The sequence below is a fragment of the Thermobia domestica genome, chromosome 13 (assembly GCF_964235325.1).
Source record: "Thermobia domestica chromosome 13, izTheDome1.hap1.1, whole genome shotgun sequence".
NCBI classification, from domain to species: domain Eukaryota; kingdom Metazoa; phylum Arthropoda; class Insecta; order Zygentoma; family Lepismatidae; genus Thermobia; species Thermobia domestica.
The window spans coordinates 168615223-168633098 of NC_137466.1; the positions used below are offsets into that span (position 1 = coordinate 168615223).

At 36.7% G+C, this 17876-nt stretch overlaps 1 protein-coding gene across 2 annotated transcripts in view; it reads left to right on the forward strand.

Annotated features, from left to right (window-relative positions):
• Nucleotides 1-17522: 17522 nt before the first annotated feature.
• The window catches only part of RapGAP1 (Rap GTPase activating protein 1), a 651202-nt gene continuing 650848 nt past the window's right edge, over nt 17523-17876 (forward strand). Inside the window, exon 1 of one of the 2 annotated variants that reach the window (XM_081736845.1) lies at nt 17523-17801. In XM_081736845.1, coding sequence (XP_081592971.1) covers nt 17695-17801 — 107 coding nt within the window. In that variant the 5' untranslated portion in view covers nt 17523-17694. The remainder of the gene's footprint in view (nt 17802-17876) is intronic. The other variant, XM_081736842.1, reaches the window with a different exon arrangement.

Consider the following 17876-nt stretch of genomic DNA (forward strand, 5'->3'; position numbering starts at 1 on the left):
ATCGGGTGCCTCTCGGGCGATACACAAAACGGCGTCCCTCATTTAATGTTGTGAATATGGATTCATCTGAGAAAACCACGTTTTCCCAATTGCGACCCACATTCGCCTGTGCAAACGCGAGACGGCAAATTTTGTGGTCGTCTGAGAGTTTTTCCTTCACGGCAGCAACACAGCCACGTAACCCGGCATGACGAATCCTTCGCAGAGCTGTATGCTTACTACCAGGAAAAAGAGAAGCTTCCCTTAGCTGTCTAGACGTCCTTAGTGGGTCTAGCCGGGCTTCGTTTACTAATCTCGCATCTTCGGCTTCGGTGACCATATTTCCGAATCCATCGCTTTCCTGTAGAGGCCGGGACACCGACTCGCCTGCTAGCTGCAGTTGCAGAATAGCCTTCCAACTCCCATAAAGTAATTACTGCTGTACGTCTATCCATAGTTACCAATATTCTGAGCTGTGAGCAGGAAGCAATAGGTAAAAGCTAGTACCTGATGCGTGGTTGGTTAATTGCACGACACGCCTATTGTGGGGAACGACTTGGTCAACGACTCGCGAAAGAAATCTGAAAATGGTGCGCCGTAATAATAATATTAAAAACAGTTTTTATAAAGGAATATTAATACATACGAAAAGCTGTTTAAAGAATGAATTGTTATACTGACTTTACACGTATAAAAACACATACCATATACCATACCATATACCAGCGAATTTGATCGCTGGACCATTAATTTTCGTCAAATTAATAGCATAATTTACAGCAAAACCGGCATAAATTGTTGCTGAATCCAACATTGTTTTCCAGCTTAGAGGTCTCCAGCAATATTTGCCTCTTCTAAAATATCGTCGCCACTATCAACATTTACACGTTTTGGTCGTTTCCTTGAAGGGTGATTTTCCAGTATAAAGATATTTTTATACCACCAAAAGCGCTTGTACACAACAGAAGAACTCCTCACAACACAATACGACCCAATTCTTTTGGTTCGTTCGGGCTTGTAGCAATGTTGGATTATCGCATTTTATCAACTTTCGCTTTCAACTTATACTGCCAGATCTAGAAAATAAAATTACTGACAGATATAGGGCCATTCCTACCATCTCCCACGAAACCTATAGGGACATCCTGCCAAACCAGTATTTGAATTAAACTTCCGAACTAGAGGGGGATGTTTTTGATAAATATATAGAAAGAAAATACTTATTCCATGTAAAAATATCATGTTATTTCTGCGAGCCGGGCCGGGGATAAACTTTGACGAGAGGGGATTTCCCCGCCATTCCCCAACATTAATCGCTAGTAGTAATGTGAAAAAGACAGAAACAACAGAAATATCATATTTCGCAGCAATAGGGAGTCTTATTCGCTTTTCAGACCAAAAATAGAAGTTCATGTATTCGTGCGGGCCCGCGTGTGTGTGTTTGTGTCGCAAAATAAAGTCCTAAATCGATGCTGTAATAAATTTCCAATCTACAAAGCTTTTCTTTTTTTAATGATGTTTAGAAACTAAACAAGGCTTTAATTCTGAAAATTAACCTTGATTAATAATAAATCTCATAAAATGTCTATTGCCCCAATCACGTTTTTGTTCCTGGAGGCATTAACGCTCAACTTAGAAAACTCAATAAATGTAAAATTACTAAATATACAATTAAATGTAATTCATAAATGTTGCGAGACTGCGAGAAGTCTCGCGAGACTTCTCGTGCGAGACTTAACCGAGTCTCGTCTAGCGTCTCGTCTCGCATGGTTTAGTCTCGTCTCGCGTCTCGCTTAAAATTTTCACTCTCGTCTCGTGTCTCGTATCGCAAATGCGAGACGAGACGAGACTTCTCGCGTCTCGCGTGCATCCCTATAGGAAAGTGCATGTGCACATGTATAGAATAGAAGGAAAAACGTAATAAAATGTGCTCAAAATCTAGAAAAGGCAGAGTTTACTTTTGAAAATTTTATTGAGCTTCGTGCCAACCATGGTGGCGCTTCGCAGCTAGTCTGTCGACCTCACTCATATGTACGGAGACATCGTCGTATACTCTCGCCCCGAGCGCTGATTTTCCATGCCACGGCACTGTTCACTATAAACAAGAAATGGATTCTATAAATACTATTATAGAAATAGGTATGTTAAAAATCCCACACAAGCTTATTATAAAACACAAATTATAAAAGGGTCGCTGGCAAGAGGATGTGATAAAAGGGGATCGTGATAGGAATTAGATTGAGAACCACTGGCCTAGAGTAATTTTAACCAAATTTCTTATAGTCTGAAAAAGAGTGCTGTCGGGTTACCTATGGTGAATGGGAGGGGGATACATATAAAAGATTGCTAGAAAATGATCGGTATTAGTGTCGAATTCATAGTTTTCGGGGTCGCTTAGATAAATAGTGTGACTTTCGATTTCGCTTAACTCCGATTAAGCTCTCATTAGTAGGGATGGGCACGAGCGACTTTTCTTTGAAACTCGACTCGACTCGAAACAGACATCTTTGAGGTCTACTCTAGGACTCGGCGCGAAAAATATCCTCCAACTCGACTCGGATTAGAGTCGAGTCAAACTAAAACGAGCCAAATCCTGTGTGTAGTCCTACCTAGACAATACATAGACAATATAATTATTCTATTATCAATTATACTACTATTACTACAAATAATAATAATAATAATAATAATAATAATAATAATAATAATAATAATAATAATAATAATAATAATAATAATAATCATTATTATTATTATTATTATTATTATTATTATTATTATTATTATTATTATTATTATTATTATTATTAGTACAACACCGTGTATAAACATGAACGATAGATGGTTAGTAAAGGAATACTAAAAGCTAGTTGGCTGCCGACGTCGGTAGTCATGACGTCTACAAGGCAAAGACATCGTTCATTACCCTAAGCTGTAAGCGTCGGTGGACTACAGATGGTCAACTATTGACCTCTCGCCAAAAATTGGTGGCCCCGCAGCGACAATCCGCGGTGGCCCCAGTTCCATTTTGAAAACTTTACTACCAGCGGCAGAGACGCGATGAAACGACAACGAACCACAAAATTACTCTCCCAAAATATGTTAAAATGCCTATATGTGTGATTTGTTTATATTTAGGTGAGTCAAAAAAACACAAAACAAATACCCCGGGGTGGACGCGAACTATCAATATTACTATTACTAGGCACGTGTTCTTCTGATTTTCCTACGGAAACGATCATAAAAAGCTTGCTTGTTGATGGATAAATCATTGACGTCTTAATTTAGCCAATCAGACAAACCCCTACATCTCGAGTTCTAGGAGGTGATACCGTGAACCGTTTCAGATTTATTGCTTTCTGGTGGGGTACTATCTATGTGCAAACTTTGAGCATAATAGCCGACATGCATCTTCGGTGCCTCTTATCTTTAGTACAATTTTAACCAGAGATGGTGTGGGTCAATGAAAATTTGATTCACGACCCACCATGATCCAGTATCACCCACCACCCAAATGACCCATTGGCCCACTCTGACCCATCATCCATCGTGATCTACTCTGACCCACCACCAACTATGAACCACTCTGAACCATTGCGACCAACTCCGACCCATCGACATCAACTCTGACCCATGATCCACGTCCTCTTCTCCGTTGACTAAAGAGGCTACACTTGTAATAAAACAAGACTGTGAAATTATCACTTACCAGAGTTTGAATTTCTACCGTCAATGGCTCAAGCACCTCTCTGTTACTATGCTGGTGGATCTGACCTTTACGATATATAATGGCAAAGTGTTTCTCAACTTCCGAATTAAAATGAATTTAAATTTATCATATATAATTATTTCTTTGTTGCCTTACAGACACATTTCAGAAGAAAATAGGATGAAATTTGAAAGTCTCAAATCAAGGAAAAGTAGACCAACGTAAAAAAAAAAAGAAAGAAAAACTAATTTTCTATATCATTAAGCACCTGGAGTGCCACTCTTTATCTAATCCACCTCGAAAATTATGGATTCGACACTAATGTCAGTCTTTGATGTCAGCCCCTTTCATTTCTCCTAGGAGAGCAAACGGATACTGCCACCGTTAGGACTAAATTTGGTCTTAAATGACATTAAAATTTCTACTAATTAATTTAGCGACCAGTGTTGCATTTAAAAGCTCGGCGCCTCTACGCACTTTTGCTCTCGGCGCCCCAATAACTGCATATTTCTCCGCCCCTTCATCCCTAACTTAAAAATAAAACTTAATTCGAATATGCTTAATTAGTGAATTTATTACATTTAAATACCACTCACTACATGCTACAGCTAGAACTACGTAACAAAAAATAATAAATGTGAAACGTGTTCTGAATTATTTTTAGATTTCTTACGCTATTATTATACATATTAGAACAGTAAAAGAGGATTGTTCATGAAATAGTATATTTGCTCTTGATTTTTAACTTTTTCATACGGAAAAAATTAAAATATTATTCAAGTTTTAAACTTTGCACTCTGCAAATATATTGCCTTCTAGGCAATGGGACTAATGTGAAATGTGGACTAATGTGGACTAATGGGAAATGCGGCAGTTAGCGGTGCTGAAAATTTACGATTCGATTCTAATATCGGTTGATTTCGATATTTTTATGTCGCTACGTAACCACCCTGGGCGCTAATGGGAACTTAATTGGACTTGAATTGAAAGTAGAACTATTCACCTAAGCGACCACGAAGCTATGGATTCGATACTAATATCGACCAGTTTCTAGCATTTTTGATATGTATCCCGACAGTACTCTTTTCCAGACTGTAAGAAATATAGTTATAATTGCGCTAGATATATCAGAATTATGTTGAAACACACACATCCATCCACTTTTATATTCTGTATAAATAGAGAGTGAGCGAGCGAGCGAGCGAGAGAGAGCGACTAAAGGCATCACCACTTCCACATTGCAAAAGCATATATCAGGAATTGAATTGAAAATCTATGTAAAGACTTTCTGCTGTGGCGTGCTTCATAAGGACAATTCCAGTCTGCTCACGTGACCTTTGGGGTTCATGAATTTCTTGCGAGCGTTGCGACTTTGGATTCTCTGTTTAAACCTTCGGTTTATGCATCGAATAAGTTTTCAAGAACATAAATGACATGCTGTATTATGAATGTTGAGAATTACCCTCTATATGACAAATAGCTGCAAATAAATACACTACATGATTTATTTACTGCTAGTGAACGAGCTTCTTAACTTGTATTTAACATTCTCAGATATATAATACAAACCTACTGTGGACACCTCCTATTTCAGATGTTATATTTTAAACATAATAATTACTACATTCTGCAATGATTATGTTATATATATATACAACTGATGTATTTAATGTAATTATTTTATATAATTTTTCATGCATTGCGGAAAATATAATTTTTTAAAAAGGCATTGACCCAGAGAAGATTCGAACTCACAACCTTATGATTTGAAATCCAACAGCTTACCAGTGAGCTAACACAAGGACTTCTGCTAAAGTACTTTTAGCGATGTATAACGGTTCTCAAGAAAATTATGACATTCATACCCACTAGAAACGCTGTTTTTGTTCTACTTTGACTATTATTTTAGTACTTAGGCGATAATTATGTTCTATGTCTTAACTTTGAGCATTCTTTTACATATGGAAAGATTCGTTTACATATCTAAATGTTCCATTGCGTATGGAGAGCTAAATGACAAACAAGCATGTGGTGACATTAATACAAAGTTTCGAAATATTGTGTCATTAAGTATTTCAATCAATGTTGCTTTTTTTCAACACTTGATAACAAGTCTTATTATATTTAAAAGAAGAAAAACACATCTGCAAACTTTTTCCCGATTACAAAGGCTGGCTTGGAGGTTCGAACATGGTTTACTATTTCCCGAAGATACCCGAAGTTGGACTTTGAAAATTTTTGCCTCAAAACACCAATAAAGAATGCGCTCAACCTTTTTGAGACAAGGTGTACATATAACTAATAAATGTAGAATTCAAATTAATGGTTGTGTTTTCGCTTTCATCCCTCAGAGATTAATTAATTTTAAGATGTACTTTCTTTTTCGATTTTTCACCTTCAAAATAAAGGTGTCTTAAATTGGAGTTATAAAAGTTTAGTCCTAAATTTTGCACTGTCAATAAAACCCATTGTTCTTGTGTGTGTGAGTGTGTGTTGGATGTGGGTGGTTGTGTTTGTGTGTATGTGTGCGCATACTAGCGTAATAATGGATAGCTATAAAATTTAAGGAAGCACGTGTTGTACCGTAATTTCATTAAGAAGAAGGTACTAGTAAATGCACATGAATAAATTCCAGTGACGAAATGAGTGGATTCTTCTTAGTACTAAGGGCCGCGGTGGCTCAGTGGTAGAGCGTTCACCTCTTTTGCTTGGGGTTCCGGGTTCGATCCCAGCCCCCGCCAAGTGAACTTTGTAGTGGACAAACACCGTGTGCGTGGGTTTTCTCGGGGTTCTCCCGTTTCCTCCCACTTTCTTCATTCCATCATTTCATTCATTTCTCATTATCACCGTTTCCTTTAGCCTAACCGGTATAAGCGTGGGACGTAAAACTCAAAGATTTCATTTCATTTCATTTTCTTAGGACTGTAAGTACAATGTTCCTTTATTTTTCCATTTCATTCTTTGTTTTTACCATGTTTATTCGTCTTTTATCATTCTTAAGTTATGTAGGGCTTTTTTTCGCCAAGGGTGAGTCTTACATTCGAGGGTTTTTTTTTTTATGTTTTTCAAGCCGATCCAATGCGTCTCGGTTTTCTTTTTAATGTATGGCTTTAAATTTATCCTTTCGTGGAGCAAGCGCTGCCGTTTCTTTCTTGTTGCATTAGGTATATAATTATTCCTCGACAGTTATTGTATATTCGTTTCTTAATTTGTAGGTAAATATACCACACATTAAGAGGCGAATATGTACTATTCAATAGGCTAGTATCCAAATACTAAAAAAATAGAAATCAACAACACTAGAGGTGGTCAATTGGATATGGAAATCCCCAATCCATAGATAATACGAACCTTCGGAGTAGCGAAATTTTCAAAATCTTGGTACAGACCAATCAAATAGACCACAATACTTTGACGTTCCCCAATGTGTGCTTCCGAAAGAGGGTGGTGATGCACTTTGCTGTGGCAAGATCTAGGATTCTTAGGGTCTATCCTGATCTGTTATTTATTACAATAACCCAGTGGTCTTGCTTATCTGGTATAGGAGCTTGTAAATTATTATGCAAATTACAACACAATGGTGAAAACTCAAGCAGCAGCCACGAGGCTAAATTTATTTTCATTATTGTTTTTACTTATAATAAACGTTGTCCAGTTGTTATTCGTAGACTTTTTATTTAACCCAAGAAAAGTGTTGCGGCCAGAGATCAGTTCAGAACTGTCAAAAAAAAAAAAAAAACGCAGTTAAGAAGAAAGAAAAAGTATGATATTTTCTTTTTTATCATTTTTTAAAAAAATGTGTTGTAAGCTGTGTGTTTTAGAGTAGATATTATTATTATTATTATTATTATTATTATTATTATTATTATTATTATTATTATTATTATTATTATTATTATTATTATTATTATTATTATTATTATTATAATATTATTATTATTATTATTCAGTTCCATATGTCCAAATAATCATAAATTGATGTGTATCCAGTGTTGACATTAGGAATCTCAATCTATGTATAGTAGAATCTCGATTATCCGACACAGTTTCAGGGTTATTTGTTTCAACCACTATTCAACCGATCTATTTCAAAATTTACGGGGCCAAAACTAGGTAGCCTAACCTCTAACTTTGGTGCAAAACGGTTGAATAGGGGCTGATAAATAGCCTCAAAAGTGTGGCGAATAATCGAGGTAGTACATGGGATTGAAATTCCTAATGTCAAAACTGTGGATGCACATCAATTTCTAATGGTTTTGACATTTGGAACTGAACAATCCTGTCAGACTTCCATGACATTTGAGGCAGCGAGAAGCAAAGGGGTGTAAGTGACATTTTCAATAGAGTATGTATGTATCTAAAATGGATTCTGCACAGCAAAATATACAAACTGTATAATGAAGTTCGGCGTAGAGCATTCATGGGTATACTTTCTATTGGACTGCGACGAGCTTCACCATCCAGTTTGTATATTTAGCTGTGCAGAATCCATTTTTGAGACATCCATACTTTATTGCAAATGTCACTTACACCCCTTTGCTTCTCGCCGCCTCATTTTGAGAACGCCCCTCCCCCCAACTCACATGAAGGGTGTGAAAAAGACGTGATTTACACGTGAAAATCACGTAAAAAAGACGTGATTTACACGTCATTTCTATGACGTGTAAAAGACGTCATAGAAATCACGTCATATTCTATGACGTGTAAAAGACGTCATAAAAATCACGTCATATTCCCGGACATTTCCACGTGGGAAAAGACGTGTAAATCACGTCATGTTCGGTGTATTTTACGGTGTTTTACACCAAAAAAAACACGTCTTTTCGACGTCGGTGTGCCGCTTGGGTAGGATCGAACCAGGGACCCCAAGCACCGGAGGTGACCGCTCTACCACTGAGCCACCGCGCCTGCATCAATCAGGTATAGGTATCCGTATGATATGTAAACGCTCCCAAATAATGTTTCAAATCCTACAAAACTGGCTCAGATCGTAAGTAATTTTACCCCTACTTCAGATCTTCTGTCACTTATATCCCTGTTCATATGCCAACTCCATAATTCAAATTCTACATAATAGGGTTAGTGTTTAATTGAAAACACAAAGTTATGGTTACGCTACACGTAGTCCCTAACGGTTTTGTCTTTGGTGCGAGCGGTCTCAAGTTTGATTTTCGGTAGGGACACTCGGTCGAATAAGTATAAAACCTTTTTTTAGACCAGGCATCCTGAGTGAGATTATCCTCATTCACATCAGACAAATGCCGGGATGATGCCTGGCTGCTTCCTTTCTTTTCCAATCCTTTCTTCCTTCCCTTTTCTTAGATAGTGTGATCGCCAAGGAACGTCACCGCTCATACATGACGGGCCAACATGGCCAAAAGCCCCGAAATCTAATTTCTAATCCTAATTCTGACAAGAAAAGATGTCCAAAGACAAGACCAATCCAATCGATATATCTCCGTGCTAAACAAAATTAAATGGATGGTCGAGTTTTCAAGAAAAAAAACTTTTTTGAAACAAAAATTGTCGTACGATTCAGTGATAGAATTGGTGAGTAGGCATCGGGTGACTTTCGGACACAGGTTTCCGGATCTGGGTGTTACTTCTCGGATTTGATCCAACCCGGAGACCTAGATCCAGCTTGATGGTGATCTTTTAATTAATATATGTCTCATCTTTGAACAATTAGAGTAAAGTAAAAACTAAAGTTTATAAGTTAATCATAATTTCGAACTATATCTCATTAACCATAAAGTGTAGTGTCGTTTTGCTGGAGTTATAATGACAACTTTTGATGAAGATATGTCTTTATATCAGTTTCATCTTATTAGGTAGCTTGATGGAACGAGTCACGAATTTTGTAATCCGCGACCCGGAGCCAATTAGACCTGTGCTGAACCAGACTCGAGGGACCCGGCGAGCCAGAAGCTTACAGTTAGATAAGGAATATACGTACAGAACAGCTAACGAAAAGTTGAAATTACGGGGAGGAGCAGTAGGAAGAAGAACCTCATGCAAGGTTGGCAAGCTTCAGAATCAGGTAAAAATGGGAGTGTTCTGGTATGCTTTTAGAGTTAGATTAGAGCGACGAGTTTGATACTTGCGATATAGACTTGTAACTCAACATATTAAAATTACATTCGTTTAATTTCAGTTTTTTTTTTTTTTTTTTTTTTCGTATAAAACTGCTAACCCTGATAACCAGCTTATGACATCACAAGAAACAGAGACAACAGCGTCAGTTTTTGTCGACATTGACAAATCTGATTGGCTACTACTTGTGCAGCCGATAACAGAAACTATGGAAAGAAGTACGCCTGAATATTTCTTGTCTGAAGTGTTTTTACTTTGAGAGAAATTTCCCTTATCTAGGGAAATTTCGTAGTTAAATTTACATAAAGGGAAAACAGTTTTTTTTTTTCAATAAAACGTGGAAATCCTGGGAAATTCTTACAGTGACTGACTGACCAATATAAATGCTTAAATTTTTCTTTGTTCTTGAGAAATAAATAAGTACACTAGCAACAGTTTGTGTGAGTGTGTGTGTTTGTGTTCAAAGTAGCATAATCTGCACCCATTGTTGGCTGTTTTTTTTCTTTTTGATAAAAAAAAATGAAGGAAAGAGTAAAAAGTAGAAGCGAAAAGTAAATGAATAAAACAAATGTGATTGGCGCTTCCTTTAGTATAAATAAATTAATCTTATCGCATAATTCTGTTATAGGAATTTGACACTTACCAAACTAGGGAAAATTTTATAAGAAAAGGGGAAGTTTTGAGTCAGTTGAGAGAAATTTTCTTGAGGAAATCTACGAACACTGCTTGTCTTGAGACGTTTCACGTATCTGCACTCCGCCAAACTTAGATTTCACATTGATAACTGAGAGAAATGACCATTTTCTTTTTTCACTTTGATATTTCCTTCAATACCATGCATTGCTTCGAATCATTAACAAATCTTTGTTCATTAGTACTTAAGAAACGAGCCAATGTGTGGATGGAAATCGCCACTTCTCTCAAAATTGGGTTTTTAGCACCTACCTAGTTCACATTAATCGGAAACTTGTCCTTATGGAAATGAGTTGTCACTACCGACGGAAAGATTGGTATTTCTAGTAAAAACGAACAAAGTGATATTGATGTTCCCTCAATGGTTGCCGAGGAATATTTCTTTTTAATGACTAGGTTAAAAATATCATCTTACCCCACATACCGAGGCAAGATCATATTAATACTGAGGCAAGTTGATACAATATTAACGCTTTCCTTACATATAAATAATATACAGGTTGTTCATTTATTATGTAGTCAAAATCCACTGGTGAAATCCTCACACCTAAACAATAAAAAAAAAGTCCATATGAACATAGGGCGAAAAACGCTTTGTTTCAAAGTTACGAGATGCCGAAATCGAGAAAAGTGTAACTTTGAGGCTACGTAGCTCGAAAACTATGTGAGATATCAAAGGCGGTTAAACAAATATTAGAGGAACTAGTACACTGTCTATCTAAATAACCATGTTTCAGAGTTGGGACGTGTCGACGCAACGGATTTTATAGAGGGAGCTGCGGTATATATTCCGCGCTTCCACCTGTCTCTAAGATCATCTTCACCGTTACAACCCAACTCTGAAACATAGGTATTTAGGTAGAAAGTGTACCAGTTCCTCTAATAGTTCTTTAACCGTATTTGATATCTCTCATAGTTTTTGAGCAGGTAGCCTCAAAGTTACAATTTTCTCGATTTCGGCATCTCGTAACTTTGAAACTTTTAACGCGTTTTTCGCCCTATGTTTATATGGACTTTTTTATTGTTTAGGTGTGAGGATTTCACTAGTGGATTTTGGCTACATAATAAATGAAAACCCTGTATAATTTTGTAATCTAAAAATACAAAGAAACCTATAGCGAACATTTTAAATCTATTTTAATGATAAACACAAATATTACACTGAGAGATCTCAACGATGAAGATAAAAAAAACTAGGCCAATACTCCATTTGTAATTTGAAAACAGAAACATGAAAAGGATTAGTCTACTCATAGTCTATATTCAGATTATTCTTCTAATATTATAACTTTAAAATAAGACTGTTATTACATATTCTTCGTTAGCTAATAATAATTTTAATGAAAAGCAACTAATTCTAAAGTAATATGGAATGTAAATGATAACAATAAAAATAAAATAAAAAATAAATAGGAGGTGAAACTTGTGTGCCAAATTCCTATCATTAATCATTCACCACTTACAGAGATCACTCATAACTACAGATAAATGGACTAACACCGGGGTGCAAATAAGCAACAAAATTTTACTAGCCCAAGAAAAAAAGCTACTAGCCCACATCCCACAATAGAAATCATCTACTTACCTTCGGTATGATATCAAATACTCGCCCGCACCGATGAACCACTCGCCCCGGACGAGTGGTTATTTGCATCCCTGGACTAACGTCTTTAAAATTTGTACAGTTCTCATGAAACCATTGTTTGCAGTCAGAACACTCAATCCAATCAGTGAACGGTGGATCGACATATTTTCCTGAACATATTGGGCAGTAATATTCACTTTGGATGCTGATGAGTTCTTGATACTTTTCCCCTGAATGCGTTTCCCCTTCTTAACCTTTGCAACAAGTTCTATCTCTATCATTTTACTAGCTATTAAACGAATCACATACATGGTTACATGCCCTCAAAGAATAAAGCATAGGTTTCCAAACTTTAGATACGCTGTCCTGAATAATTTACAAAGTACGACATCACGTATTTTTTCCCTGTACCCTTCATATAAATAATAATGGGACAAGATGATACATGTACCATTTTGCACCACGTCTTTCTGTACCGGTATTAACTTGCCCCGAAGTACACTTGCAAATATTTTTCGTTATTTTCCAACACTGCTTGCAGCTATTGTGCCATGAGACCTGTATGTCTTTGTTCACAACACTGACCGGTTCTCGTCGTAATGCTAAGAATTTTCATACACACACACTACATTTATGAAATACTTTAGTGCTCATCAACTGGAATTTACAGTCACACTACTATTTTTTCTTTTACATCTGTTTTTAAAGCAAATTCGTCAGCATTCGTACAGTACTTCCGCCTTGATATGTTCTTCTCCCTCAACTTGTACGATTGATTACTGCTTACAAATATAACCACTGGAGGGAAAACATAACTCTTGCCCCTTGTACCATCTTGCCTCCTTTTACTATACACATCCCCTTAATGTTTTCCTTTTGGGCAAAAAGGGAAAAAAGCACTCTAAAATTCAAACACCAATTAAAGCGTTTGTAAATTTTCCGGATGTGATTGCAAAAACCTTATGACTTGAAGTTGAGCTCTAGTTACTTAATTTCCTTTGTTACTATGTGTTCGAATATTCCAGTTGGTTCCTTTAGATATTCAGGTTACTAGATAATACACGACAAGAATAATAATACGCAGCAGTGTTGTAACTTTAAGAGTTGTTTGCAGTGTCATACTGCTCCAGTTCAGCTTGTTCATCAGAATAAATCGGATCGAAATTCTTTACGAAGTTAATGAAATATATATGAAATTTTATACTCTAACAACACTGTTTCGTTAGTCTACATATTTTTGTACTTGAAGTTAGGAAATCCCTCTACACAAATTTAATTGATAACTGTCAATTTTACTAACACTACCTTATATGGATCAAGGCTATAGCAATGAGTCTCCAACAGAACTGTTACTTATATAACAAGGTAGCAAAGCCATTACTTCGAAACTATTCGTTGGTGTTAGAGTTTGATTATATTTCGCATAGGTATGAAATTTTTTTAATGCTCAGCAATGTGTATACACATATATAGTTTGTAGGGATACGCACGAGACAAGATTTGTGGTTGTCTCGTCTCGAAAATGTGCTGTAAAAGTGATGTCTCGACTCGAAACATGTATAATTCTCTATTGGAAGAGCCATGTCTCGACTCGAATTTTGTCAGGAAAATCCTGTCTCGACTCGTCTCGTGCGCATCCCTAATAGTTTGGGTAAGATTCGGACTTTAACCTGCCGAGGAGGAATCTGATGCGCTAACTACAAGATCACGCTCAGATCTGGTAAATAGAGTAATTTTAGTAATTTTCAGGTCATTCACTCTTACCGATCTGCTTTTTCAATACGGTCAATATGCATGAAATATTTTGATATGATAAACGTTTTGTATTGGATTGGAAACTTCTGTTAGTTATACTTTTTGCAAAATTATTGAAAGATATTGTTTTATTCTGACAACATTGTTGGGTCAGTGTACATATTATTTTGTATTTGAGATGAGGCCTTTCTGGAACTACTTTCATTGGAAACCATATTTTTTTTCTCGTGTATTTTGCAATCTATGGACCAAAGCTGTAGCAATTAATCTCATCAAATACCTATGAAAGTTTACAACACCACTACACACTGAACATACTATTTTGTGCAACATTATGCAGTCATCTTGTATTGTACATAACATACTACTATTTGAAAATAGAAAGTTCTTACTGAATTGGTAACACTGCATGATTTACAGCATTAGTGATAACGCTTTTGGATAGCCTCTATAGCAGTGGTCGCCAAACTTATAAAGCTTCTGAACTACCCTACCTTACCATCTTTAAATCCTACTGTGAGCTACCAACCAAAAGAACCACCAACTTTTTTTAATTAAAAAAATCTTACATTTGTTTATTGCCTATAAACTTACACATCTAGTAAATATGAAATGAATTTTAATTAAATTGTATATAACAAAAAGAAACTGAAATTGAATTATACATAAGAAAGAAATTTAAGGGTTGTTAGTAATAAATAATCAATGTAATAACAGATTTTTTTTTAAATCAGACATTAACTTTAATGAGAAGGATGGAACTCTTTTTTTTTTAGTCATCAACAATTTTTTTTTCTGAAAGTCGAATCCCCTAAATTTAGCGATTTTTACCTCAGATTGGCAACACTGATCAAGGTTAACCAACCGCGATCTACCGAAAATATCCCCGCGAGCTACTCATAGCTTGCGATCGACGGTTTGGCGACCACTATTCTATAGCATGTATAATGTTAGTAAAATTTCTTATAGATTGTTACTCGAATTTCTCTTAAAATTTTGCCAGTCAGTGGATTTCTGCTCAAATCTTTACTGTGCTATAACTTCGTTATTTCTGTCCATTAGCAGCTACAACTTTGGTACTTATACACCTTCGGAGAAGCTATCTAAATCCTTTATCAGATTATGCAAAACTCATTTTACAGTTGGGAAGCATTCCTGGTTAGCTGAATGTCCTAACAATGTATTGACAGCCCTGATTTTAAATAACCCTGACGAGAATGTTAATAGCACATTTGAAAAAATACTTTGAAATGGAACATTGATTTACAATCTCTCTTCGCAAAGTATCTAAACATTCACTGAATATGCCAGTCATTTAATTTATTTATTTATTTATTTATTCTTTCTTTCTTTCTTTCTAATGAGACGTGCTATTTTAAAGGACAATATGGTGTCCTAAACAAACTGGCAGGTATGGGATCGTTAAGTGAGGTATTAAACTCTACCTTTCTTTTTCTATTCTAGGGAAGTAGCCTATCCTAGAGCAAAGTCTAGGAGCCTAGGCATACAGAAATAGTGGAAGGAATTGACCAGAGGAAGGTTTTAATCATACATTAAGGGCTGGACAACATATTTTCACTCATTATTATTAATACGTAGGCTGATCATCAGTGTTTATGAGGTGAATACAACAGTGAGGCACAGAAAACGAAACACGTCTGTGTAGTGGGAGAAATGACGAATAGATCGAGCAAGTTTGAAGGCTATGACGTCAGGAATGTGACCTTGGCAGCCGTTTAAGCACACGTAGTTTCAGTTTCGCATAAGGCAACATGGAAGTGGCACGCGAATAACAATACCGAAATTCTGTTGACTATGTTGCAAAGATCAATGTTCCGTGTGTACCCCATCCTCCATATAGCCCTGATTTAGCCCCCTTGTGTTTTTTTTTCTTTCTACAACTTTGAAGACGCACCTCCGGGAACGCATCTTCAGGAGCAGTGGTGAAAGCTGCGGAGGTGATTTTGAAGGATCTGTCCAAAAATAGCTTCCAGCATGTCTTTGATGACTGGCAAAAATGTTGGGACTATTTTGAAAAAAGACCATCGACATTTGGAGGATTAGTACAGGTAATTATATTATTCATTTATGATCATTATTTATTGATCAGCCCTCGTATGTTAATTTTTGAAGAGTATTCAACATCATGAATGTAAGCAGCGTTCCAGGGCACGATGGCTCAGTGGTAGAGCGCTCAACCCTGGTGCGAGGGGTCCCTGGATCCATCCCCCTGGCTGAGTTTGTAATAGACATTCTTTCAATCCGTCCGTTTGCCCCACATTTTCATTCCATCAATTCACCCATAATCATTTATCATCATTAATTTACAGACTTATAAAAGCACAACAGTGGAAAGTTAAACTGGAGATTTCATTTCTTCATTTTTCGAAACTAGGAAGAAGGGAATATTCGACAGTAGACTACCATGTATCTCATAAGTTAGTTTATGATCAAATGCTGAATTTATCATTCGAAGGCCACTTATGTGTTCGATCTCCTCAATTAGCCTGCAGTTATTTAGTTCGTTGGTTGTAATCAAACGCTGAACTTTTCATGTAAATGTAATCTTTCAATTTTACGTCCCACGGTTATGCCGGCTAGACCAAAGGAGACGGTGATGATGAGAAATTAATAAAATGGTGGAATAAAGAAAGTGGGAGAAACTGGGAGAAACCCGAGAAAACCCAAGCGCACAGTGTTTAATTACCACAACGTTTACTTGGCCCGAGCTGGGATCGAACCAAGGACCCCGTGTACCACTGAGGCCCTTCATGTAAACGCAAGCGAAGTTCAACTGTATCAGTGTACCTGCTGAAATTGCTTCGAAAATTGAATCCAGGATCTATGTGAAGGAAAAGAGAATAAATTTGTTTCTCATTTAGCTACGTGTACTTTTTAAGCTTAACACGAAAACTGTTAATGCTAGACTCAATATTGGTATAATGTTCTACGCACTTATTATTCAGGGGCGCCTATCCCCTCAAGCAGTGATGATTTCAAGGGGGTGGCTCGGAGGGAAAATTCCCCCAGGGGCATATCTCCTTCATGTCGAACGGGGTTACCAGCATTTTCGCAGTGTTACTTCTACCCCTCGTGTACTGAAAGTCTTCTGAAATTACCACTGTCCCCAAGGTCCCTGATGGATCCTTCCCCTAAAATTCTTCTAAACGTGTATCATCATAAAGGCAATTTCTACTTCCATACTTCCTCAATCTTTCTACTTTCATTAATTTCCTTCTCCTCATAGTGTGTACTTTATTGTTCTTATAAAAATGAGCTGTAAATTCTTATTTTGTTTTATTTTTTGGTTGCCGGGTTTAAATAATTCTCTTCGCTCTCCCATCAAAAAATTCAATGACATACTATCCATCATGAGACCATTTTTTTTTCTTCGGAATATCTTGTATTCGTAAAAAAAAAAAAAAAAAAGGTAATTCAATGATTACGGCGATACTAATGTGCTACAGTAAAAAAATCATATAAGAAAACAGATTTTCTTTCTGGTGAATTGTTTGCAATCTTAAGTTGGCAACAATGTCTGAGAGGGGAGTAGAGCAATATTACAAAACTTCAAAGGGTGAGGGGAATCGACCGATAACGTCACGTGACTTAGGCGGCGTGTATATGTCGCACAGTGTTAGTGTGTTGTCATGGCAACTGGCTGGGCGCTTCATCCGAGTGGATTATGGGAGTGAGGGAACGATACGAAGCGAGAAAGAAAATGAGTTAGAACCCGGCCTGCTCGCTGGGAAGTTTGTGCAGTGAGTGCTGTTGTCGGTGTGCGTTTTAAGTTGGTGACTTAAAACTGTGTTTGTTGTTTGTGGTGTTTTTAGTGTCTCGTGTTAGTTAATTGGTGATTTTTTTCCGTAAATCTGTCGTCATGCTTAAAATACAGATGTTAGAACACCTTGTGTCAGAATATGAGGAACACAGCAATCAAGTTGACAGCGAAAACAACGTTATTAGGTCGTTAACGAACAATACAAGGTAAAGATAACATTAATTAATAATATAACATATTTCAATATTTGTAGCTATATGAATACTTTCACTACAGGCCAG